Raw genomic sequence first — 10,273 nt, 5'->3', positions numbered from 1 at the left:
GGCAACTCAAACTTTCTTCAGTTTGCCTTCTGCAAGAAGCTGCTCAGTTTTTTTGGTCTTGAGAGCCTTTAGAAAAGTCTCAAGCTGATTGAGCTGGATGTCCTCCTCTTTCGTCCATTTTATTTTTTTGCTATCTTCATCTTTAAAAGAAGATTGTTCTCCCACCACTTGTGGTTCATGCTTTATCTTCAACTTGGAGGGGTCCACATTCCAGTCCTGCTTATAAGTTCCTTCAAAAGATTTTCTAGAAGGAGTCATCATTACTTTTTTGGTTACAGGAGAACTGGACCTGTGTTTCTTCTTAGCATTGAAATGTTTTGCCCTTTTAAACTTTTTGTTTGATGAACGAGCTTTTTTCTTTGTGTCTGAACTTGAATCTGAGGAGGAATCTGATCTTGATCGCTTTCTTTTTCCCCGTCTTTTGGCTTTTTTGCTGTGTTTTACTGTCCTTTGGATCTGAATCATGAATGCTTGAAGCAGCAACACCCAATGTATGTAACCTCTGCTTGCCTTTGGTATCTGACTTTGTTTTGTTACTTGAGTCTTCTCCACCCATACTGCATCATTTCTTGTGGTCTTCTCTACCCACATAACTTCCTCTTGCTGTGATAGTTTTCCCTCTCTCTGTGTATGGTTACGAGATGAACTCCTCTCACTATTGGGAGTATATTGGATCTTTTTGCCACTCGATTTACTTTCTGCAGATGGGCTTCGTGATTGTCTCCAATCTTCACTTGAGGACAGGCTCCTGTAAACATGCTTAGATGATTTGTGGGTAAATGATTCTTCAGTATTCTTGCCCATTTGACTAGGCCAACTGCCGTACGGTTCCCTTTCTCGTGAAAGTGACCTGCGTGAGTATTTGTTATCGTCCCTTTCAGAATCCTTTCTAGAATTATGGGCAATAGTACAGGGTGCTGTAGGCAGTGGTTTTTGTCTTCCCAACCTACTTTCATTCTGTCGTCTGCTCCATTATTTTGATCACTGGTAGATGCACTCCCTGCCCAGGTACCAAAATTCTCTGTCTTCTATTCATAAATTTTTGGGGTTCAGCATCAGGAGGCCCAACTTGTGCCTCATCACTTCTGGAATCTGCTTCTTCATCTTGTAAATCTGTGTTTGTTTTCTCTCCTCTTGCTTTTTCTTTTCATCGTTAATCCTGTTGTAGTCACCAAGGGACTTGCTCATCATGCTTTGAGACTCTTGAGGTACTGGTAGACTGGGATTACCAGGTACGTCATTTTCCTGGAGACTCATTATGCCCATTTCTTCAACTTTGATCCCACCTTTCCTGAGTTTATCTTGTTCTTCAATGTCCCAGCGAGAACGGCGAACAGGTGAATCCCACTTTGACACTACAGTGGGAACACCTTTTTTTGTTACAATCTCTTTGAGATTTGTTTTGTATCTTGACTCTGTGTCTTCACAAGTCATGCTTGAGGCTTTTGTTTGTTTCTCTGCCAAATCATCGTTTTTCTGGTTGTGCCCATCCTGCAATGCCACAAGCCTGCTGTAGACCAAAGTAGCGTCTTCGTCGTCGTGCTGACAGTGGTGATCTTGTACTTCTGAGGCTCCACCATCATGACTAGATGTGGCACCACACTCTTGGATTTTGTTCTCTCTTTGTGACCTCAAGGGATGTTTTACCTCCCTTCCACAGATTTCATTGAATGAGGTGAACCACAGGTTTCCATTCCTTCTTCTTTAGTGTCTGTTAAAAGAAAGTGATACCCAGTTTTCATCAATACGTCAAAACACACTTTCAAATTTGCATTCTCTACAAATTCTGATGATGTGAAGAGTTGTTACCGACTCTTTCAAAGTGTCATTCCGTCAAGACTATTAGTATAGAAGAAGAGAATAGGCATGGATTGCATCTTTTTATCTGTTTTTCTAATTTATAAAACTGCTGCAAATTTATCATTAGACCAATGACTAATGCATATTTACAAGGATAATGAGAAGTTGTTTCCACAAGTGTGGGTGCACGTTCAATCAATTTCACATGAAAGACTACAACAGTCAACCACACATAAAACAATCACCAGTAAACAAATGGCCTAAGTGCTTGCAGGAAGAACTGAGGAGTCTGCAGAACAGTATTCTTGCTCTGAAAGCTATTTCTTTAATAGATGGGTTCTGAGGCCAAATCTGACAGTTACCAACACAGACAATTTAAAGAGAATGGGGCCTACAACTACTACATGCTGGGTGCGATCCGTCAGGTAGGACTGGAACCAGTTAAAACCGTGCCAGAGATCAAAAGTGATATGAAAGCACTTTAAAATGAATGAAAGACTAATGCAACTTGGCCTTTAGCTGAGTTAATCAACTGCTTGCATCTCCCTTTTTATGTATGTTCAAGTACCATGTATTTTAGTGAGACAATGGGTAATGTGATCATTTCTAGGCACGAAGAAGATAAAAATTTGTCGTTTTTAAGACAATCTGAATAAAAAGGCAATTTACCAAATCGTACTGGAAAGGCAGTGAGAAATATTTCAAAAGAATATATTACTTGCGGCTACAGTTTTTGAAAACCAGATTATCAATAAAAAGAGTACCTTGCACCTGGGACAAAATGAATCGTAAACAAAATTCATAAAAGCACTTGCCTTTGCTTGGTCTTGTGGGGTGATTTTGACTACCCGAAGGTAAATGTCTGGGTTTTTCTGCCCCATGTTTTTGTGTATCTTTGTTATGTGCTGTCTTTTCTATCCAAACACTTCTCTTGTTACTCCTAGATGACTTCTCCGACGAAACAGTCTCTAAAGATACTCTCCTATGGCGTGTATGTCTCTCATCAGATGAATTACTGGACTGACTGCTGTCAGACGTGGACGATGAACTGCTACTTGATGATTGCCGCCCCAAGTGGCTTGAGGAATCACTGGTGGATGGGAATGTCTCTTGAGTTTTCCTAATTTATTTTGGTAAGCACTTTTAGAGAAGTTGCTCCCTTTAGACTTTCGTGGACTGGTCCAGCCAGTACTTCCCTCAGTGGTAACATGCTGTGACTGAGAATGGGACTGCGATCTTCTTCTTGACTTCTTACTCCGACTTCGGGAATGCCTGTCTCTTAACTTGCATCTGACAATGAGCTGTCACTCGACAGCTCTTTTTCCTTCACTCGAGATTGTTGCTTTTGGGGCCTTGACGTCAAATGCTTTCCCTCGATCTGAATTTTTTCCCGGTGTAAGGGCCCTGAAGTCAGTTGTCTGTCTTTACCCCGACTGTTGCTTTTTCTTTCTTGTTCCGATTCTAATGAATCTGGCGAATCATCCACAGGGCATCTTGTGTAATGCTGCTTTTGTTTTTTCTGGATTTCTGAATTTGGACTGCTGGATGAATCAGTCTCGGAAGATGATGATGAGCTCATATAGGACTTCTTGTGCCGAGACTTTCTACGGCTATGTTTTCTTGATTTCTTTCTTGATCTACTCCTAGAGCCCACCTTTGTCTTAGCCTTTCTGTTTTAAAGATAATAAAGCCAGAATGTCAAAACAGTTCATGCTACACACAATTATACTAAACGAATACATATAAACACGCGTGTATTATTACACAGGAAAAATACCTTCATATAAAAGCCCAGTTGTTTAACCTGTGCATGTGATCACATTGCTATTACTAGATTATTTATGCACACACCTCAGAACAGCTGATAATAACCCATGAATATCACAGCTTTGTCTTATAAAATCTGATGACTGCTTCACTTAATTTCAATTAAAACCACCTCACAAGCCAAATGCAGACAAGACTAAGTGCCTTGCACTGCACATATTACCTGTTGTCCTTATCGTCTGCATGTATTAACCGTTTAAGTGTCTCTGTAGCCCTCTGCAGTTTGTCATCTTCATCAGAGGAACCAGATGTTGAAATAACAATCACAGGTGAATGTTTTCCTTTTTTAGATTTATCTTTAGCCTGAAAGAACATAAAATCCTGAAAGTGACAACAGTAAAAATGTAATGTGACACAACCCTAAAGAACATCTGACACCCGAGGTCCAAACTGCATTCACCCTACATATGATCCACAATATTTATATCCAATCTGAGCAGATGTGATAAGAAACAGCAATCATTGTGATGAAAGAAATATTTTGATGACAGGAAGCTATTCTTGTTCTATGTAGTAAAGTTCATTCATGGCGACGACAAGATTGTCAGATTAAATATCTAATGATAACATCACAGACACACAAACTTCACTTGATCTTGTAATTTGACCAGAGTTGGTTGTCATACCTGAAGATGTTTGACCCGCTCCAACCCATCTCGAGCTTCGCTTGATTGTGGATTCAGTTTCAGTGCCTCCTTGTAATCATCTTCTGCTTCCTCCAACTGATCCCTTTCTTCATGGCTAAGCATAAAGCCCAAGAAAGTCTTGGATATTTAGATTCTCCCTAAAAACAGTTCTGGCATTTTTATCACGATGTGATTACTTTTTTTTTTTTTTTTACTCATGGGTCTTATTAAAGTAGAAAGTTAAAACACAAGAGAGTGTTAAGAGAAATAAATTTTTATTTGCAAACAATTCATTGCAGCAGAAGAATTCTTACATCTTTACTACTTACTAATTGCCATGTAACCTGTCTTTACCCTTTATGTACTATGATGTTTGTGCAGACATAATTGCACAGGACTAAGTTTTTCAAGTCTTCTACTGAAAACAGCTATCTGAAATATTTAAATCCAGGGTCACTAGTGAATGGTGGCAGGGTTAGGAACGGAATCATATTTCTGCTGTTCATCCAAATTCCTTGTAGAAGAATCAGCTATTATTTTACTGTTGTGTGTTTGATTTAAATGTGGCTATTTGACTGATGGACTTTGCTTAAAACAGAAGATAGCTACAGCAAAAGCAAAGGGGTATACTGCACACAAAAGCCAGAGTTCAACTGTATTTGCAAGTCACCATATTAGCACCATACAAACCTCCTTCCAAATGCAAGTCTTGTTTCGAGGAGGTATTTGCGAGCATTTGAATGTTTAGGATCAGCTTCAAGGGCCCTCTCGAAATCTTCCACTGCTTTTGGGTAACACTCGTTATTAGCATAGCTGGAATACAGCAAATAAGTTACATTACTGCAGAGGAATAAAATAGAAAAAATGTACACACACGTGTGTGCACACAAAGACACATGTGAGTCATACAGCCACCAAATCCTTTTATGATAAAATCACTTTTAAAACACTACCAGAAAACTTCTTATAAGACCTTTTGCCAGACAACATGCATCTGTGTAAGACTGACCGTTGAATATGCTGTCCATTTATACATGTGCCTTTATTTATTGTGTGCAGCTTTTCGTGTTGACTTAAAGTAGCTTTTAATCTGTGCATATAAACATTAATAATTTTGAATGTCTTTGTGTACGTTTTACAAACTGCTACACTGAAAAGTACAGTGATAAGTACAACTCACACAGCGCCTCTGGCTACCAAAGCCTCTGTGTTGTCAGGATCAAGCTGTAGCGCTCGGTTCAAATACTGGATGGCCTCCAGTTGCCTCCCTTTTTTGACCATCTCCACACCTTGTTCTACACTGCAACACCAAGTCAGACCTCTGATTGTATACTAGCTCATAGCACTTAAACAATCAGAAAAATGATTACAATCACAGTGAGCTACTCTACTTTACAGATACACACGTGTAAACAACAAAGTGTCTGTGTCAGATGTTTGAACATGCTTCTGCTGTGTGCTCATTTGGTAATTCACACAACAGGGACAAGTAAATGTGTTACTCATATTGTGCCGTCATCATCCTCATTCATTAGGTGAGGATGTCTGTAACCATTTGCAATAAAAGTTTCTCTGGGCATGTGCTTTTTTTTCCTTTACTTGCAGTCTTGGTCTGTTTCTTTCACTGTCCTCAGATACACTGTCCACATTTTCAGGTCTGCACTTTAGCAGTTCACTTACAAGATTAAGTATTTCCACTGATTGTTGACTACTGCTCCTGACTTTGTTTTTTTGGATATGAACAAAGAAATGAAACAGAGCAGAAAGTATTCCACCACATAGTAAAATGCATGCTTGCTGTAGTATAAATGCAGGCACGTCGTCATTTTGCAGGTATCAACACTTTATAATCTAACTAACCTCCAACGAGCCTGCTTCTGCGCTTGCCATTTTCTCAGTTTGTCTGCATACTCCTCCTCTGGAATTTTCAATCTGAACATATGAACAGATCCAACCACAATATGACAAAGGTCAAGATGAAACAGTGCAACCATGCAGCTTTAACCAGTACCATCACCTGTTCTAGCACATTTCAAGAATAAAATTATTATTGCATAAATTTTTAGACTTACCAAATGCATAACCATAGGAGAAATAGGCTAACATTTGCTCTTGAACTATTGAAGGTTAAACTAGGATATGCCTGTTGTTGGGGTGTGCTTCACTGGTCACATAAGCAACATCCCTTACACAGCTATAGAGTTGACAGCACAGCAAATACAGCAGGTTTTTATTTTTTTTTTAGCACTCAACCCAATTAATCAACAGGGAAGTTGGGATGGCCTTGATGTCACATCATCTAGTAAGTCTCGAAGAAAGAGAGTTTACAGCAAAAAATTTCATTTGTTCTTTGACCTCACCAGATGATATGATCATAGAAGAGCAGATAACAGGGGAAGGGAAGCAAAACAACCAATCTGTGTATCAAATTGAGGCATATGATACTACCAAGATAAAGACCAGAAGAGCGGAAAAGGGTGAACCTGGGTAAGGAACTACATTATAAAAGTCAACTCTCACTATGATACAGCACATACCTGTGCAGTCCTCGCATAAGCGAGCTTGTGTTGCTGAGACCTAGGGATGAACGCAGAAAATCTACACTGCCCTTGTTGGTGAATCCCAGGATGGAATGAAGAAGCTGATTGAATGACATCTCATTCTTCTGCAGCTTTCGCCTGGGAGGTACAACATGATCATAATTAGAACATTATTCATAATTCCTTCAGGTTTCTTTTTTAGAAGTTAAGCTGAAAATTCTTTACTGTTAACAGAGAAGAGAACATACCTGAAAGTGATATGAATAGCTGATCAACACGAAAAAAAAAAAGAATTTTTTTTTAAGAATTCACAATTAGTATCATAGGTGTTTCCAGGTACATAATGTTCTTACCTGTAATGAACAGGAAAATCATCTTTACTGATAAGTCCCTGGAATGCAGAGCCCAAAAAAACAGCAAATTTAAAGATACCTTGTATGAATTTCTATATTTTCATGCACGTACACACACGCACATACACTGTTTTTCTCTTAATGTCTACTACATAGATAATTAAATATACTATATAAATAGAACTAAGAACGATTTCTGTGGGAAAAGTAGAATTAAAAGAAAAGTTGCAGAAAAAGTCCTACTATTTTAGGAAGTATTTCCTTCTCTGCCACGTCAGACTTGTCCCGAAGTGACAATATAATTTTCTCCTTCTCTGGGTTAATGGACAAAACAATGCCTGCAACAACCAGGCAATGCACTAACACTGTAACAAATTCACGTACTTCTAACCTGTTCCACTAACAACGCAAGAAATTCATGTAGTTCTAACCTGCTACACTATGACCAGGGTTACACGATACCCATTTTTAAAGTGACACAAAAGCAAGTAGATATAATTTAAAAATTTACATTCCGACTGCATTACAAATTTTCTTTGATGAGGATGAGGTAAACTAAAAACTTTTACAGGACTGGAGACACATGAAACACCACAACAGGGCAGTATGGGAAAATCCATAACCTAGTTTTAGGATAATTACTTCATATGCTTCTGGTAAGCTAGCTGCAAAAGAAAAGAACACTGAAACACTTAATCCTAACAGTAATAACAAACAGGAGAAGGTGACATGGGTGACTGACCCCTCACTATATCACGTGGCTGGTAAGCTTCTGTGACACTTTGATGAGTAAACATTCGTGGCAGCTCCTTGGATGGACAAAAGGCCTGCAAATCAACAATATTACTTCTGGGAGTAAAGTGCAGTAACAAAGTGAGACAACTGAAATACATTATTATATAATACATTACAGAAGACTGAACAAGTGTAAATTACTGAAAGAAGAAATACTGTGGCTACAGGAAAATAATTACACTACATCATATCAGAATATTTTCCTTGACTCACTGTGATGTCGAGTTCATCGATATCTCGGTCCATGCTTGGGCTGTCAACACACAAGAGGCGAGCAACCAAACCTGTCTCCATTACAGACACGACGACGCCAATTACAACATCATCCACAGATAGGCTCTGTAGCAACAGGTAAGAAGGCAAACTGCGTTTTAAATGTTCTCATTTATTCAAGTGGGTTTTGCTATATTTCCCCATCTACAATCTTTAACACACAAGTGAACAATCTTTTTCAACTACAAGCATTCAACTTTGTCTATAGTAAACCTGAAAATGCTTAAATTTATTTTAATTTTGTTAAACATAGAGATTCAACATACTAGATGTTAGCAATAAAAAATTATCTGAGACTCCACATTTGACCAGAAATGTCACAAGGTGAACACTAATGATCTTCTGCAAAGCCTACTCACCTCATAGAAGTGCTGATGACACAGATCAGGTGGTACATGCATGAAGGATTCCAAAGGTGCAAGTATGCCATAAACATCTGAAATTGATGCATGCAATAAAAGCAAGCAGTCAGCCATGCCAACATGATTTGTTAAACATTTACTGCCTAACATTCTCTCTCTCAGGCCTTCCACAATCTGTCCTGCCCCACTCAGTCTTGCTGTACTATCATCTTTAGAGAATACGTCTTTTTTTCTCCAATCCCTCTCTCGATCACACACACACCTATCCCTATCTGCAATCAAAGGTCAAACCTTCTGGGTTCTCCTCTAGTACATCCTTCGTCACACTTCGATGGTGTTTGGATTCAAACAAAAGGTCAGCTTTTTTAGCAATAAACTTTTCAACAGCTGCTTTAAATTCTCCATTTCTGAAAAAAATGAAAATTGATATTGGGGTGTTATTCAGTGTGAACTGCTAATGCTCCATACAAATATTTCATAACTGTCCGATTGAAATGCTTTCTAATACACTTTTATGAAAAAATATTTACCTCTGTGCACAGATAGGAAATCAACAAAGCATATATACTTATTATGCAAATATAAATGTTCATATAAATATTAATCTGCAAGCAACAGTCTTGCTCAAGCAAGCAAAAAGATGAGCATATTAACAAATTGTAACAAAGTTTGATAGCCATACTCTTTATCCTCGGAAGACCAAAAGTCTTTGTTAACTGTTGCAATGCCAGAATATTTTCTGCGCAAAGCCACTGGAATAACTGCAGCATCTCCATGTTCTGCTTCTAGCTGATGAAGGAGTGATGACCCATAACAGTTCAGAGCTTTATCCAGAAGATGAACATCCATTGCCAATGATATGGGATAGAATTTCACAGGTTTGTCATCTGCAGGTGAGATAATAAATCCATCTAGTCATTTTAACCAATCCCCATTTTCATTCAAAATTGACATTTAATTTTCACAAAAAAAAATCATTTCTGAAACTGTGTGGTCTCATCTCCAATGTTAATCTGAACAATTGTTACACTACCCACACAGTTCTTCATAAGCCTCCAATAAATGCTATCTAGCAAACCCTAGTCAATCCTGTCTGTTATACTTTTCTATTATTTTTCTTTATTAAACATAAGACATAAAGATTTTAATTTTTTTTCCTTTTGGGGATGGGGTGGTCTTTTCTTTCTTGTAGGTGCTAAAACTAGGCTCAGAAGATAAGATCATGTTGTCGCATGCCACCCCGAGGAACACATTTAATCCTTTATAATTGAACAATTTTCCTAGAGCATAACTTTAAAGTACTAAATAAAACAACCTAAAATTAATTTATAATGTTTTACACCATACACAGTTAACGTATCAAACCACCACTACAGCAGCACAAAATATGGACGAACTTTCGACAGTCTGCTGTCTTTGCATCAACAACTAAGTTTAGTTCAAGACTTGTACAAGTAAATATGTGCTTTAAAGTTAGGAAGCGATTATCATCGTCCTCAATACCAAGACAATAGAGTGTTTGTGTTGCGGAATTTCAATAAATACACACTTGAGACACGTCGCCATCTTGATAAATGAAGCGTACAGACCGTTTGAGAATCGAGCGTTCTTGGGTTATGAACGGATTGAGAACAGTTCACACTTCAGGTACCGTATATTTCGAAATACGAAATGTGTCCTTTCTGCTATTCAATTTC

General features: G+C 38.3%; 2 protein-coding genes across 2 annotated transcripts; both read right to left on the bottom strand.

The window, feature by feature from the left end:
• Positions 1 to 6: 6 nt before the first annotated feature.
• On the bottom strand, positions 7 to 804 carry LOC112555606. Its single transcript, XM_025224036.1, has one exon. It carries the CDS (start codon positions 802 to 804, stop codon positions 7 to 9), a length of 798 nt encoding a protein of 265 aa, XP_025079821.1.
• A 1,811-nt stretch (positions 805 to 2,615) lies between these two features.
• Positions 2,616 to 10,101, bottom strand: LOC112555097 (tetratricopeptide repeat protein 14-like). Its single transcript, XM_025223299.1, has 15 exons — positions 10,080 to 10,101; positions 9,259 to 9,463; positions 8,868 to 8,983; positions 8,574 to 8,650; positions 8,155 to 8,280; positions 7,889 to 7,973; positions 7,390 to 7,484; positions 7,147 to 7,184; positions 6,791 to 6,931; positions 6,114 to 6,185; positions 5,434 to 5,553; positions 4,944 to 5,066; positions 4,254 to 4,368; positions 3,791 to 3,930; positions 2,616 to 3,470 (listed from the first exon to the last, which is right to left on the bottom strand). The coding sequence occupies exons 2-15, from the start codon at positions 9,423 to 9,425 to the stop codon at positions 3,080 to 3,082; spliced, it is 1,806 nt and encodes a 601-aa protein (XP_025079084.1). The 5' UTR covers positions 9,426 to 9,463; positions 10,080 to 10,101; the 3' UTR covers positions 2,616 to 3,079.
• Positions 10,102 to 10,273: the final 172 nt, after the last annotated feature.

This window comes from Pomacea canaliculata, linkage group LG14 (genome assembly GCF_003073045.1).
Source record: "Pomacea canaliculata isolate SZHN2017 linkage group LG14, ASM307304v1, whole genome shotgun sequence".
Classification (NCBI taxonomy): domain Eukaryota; kingdom Metazoa; phylum Mollusca; class Gastropoda; order Architaenioglossa; family Ampullariidae; genus Pomacea; species Pomacea canaliculata.
The sequence above is the reverse complement of the archived record's forward strand: the minus strand, read 5'-3'. Positions and strand labels throughout refer to the sequence as shown.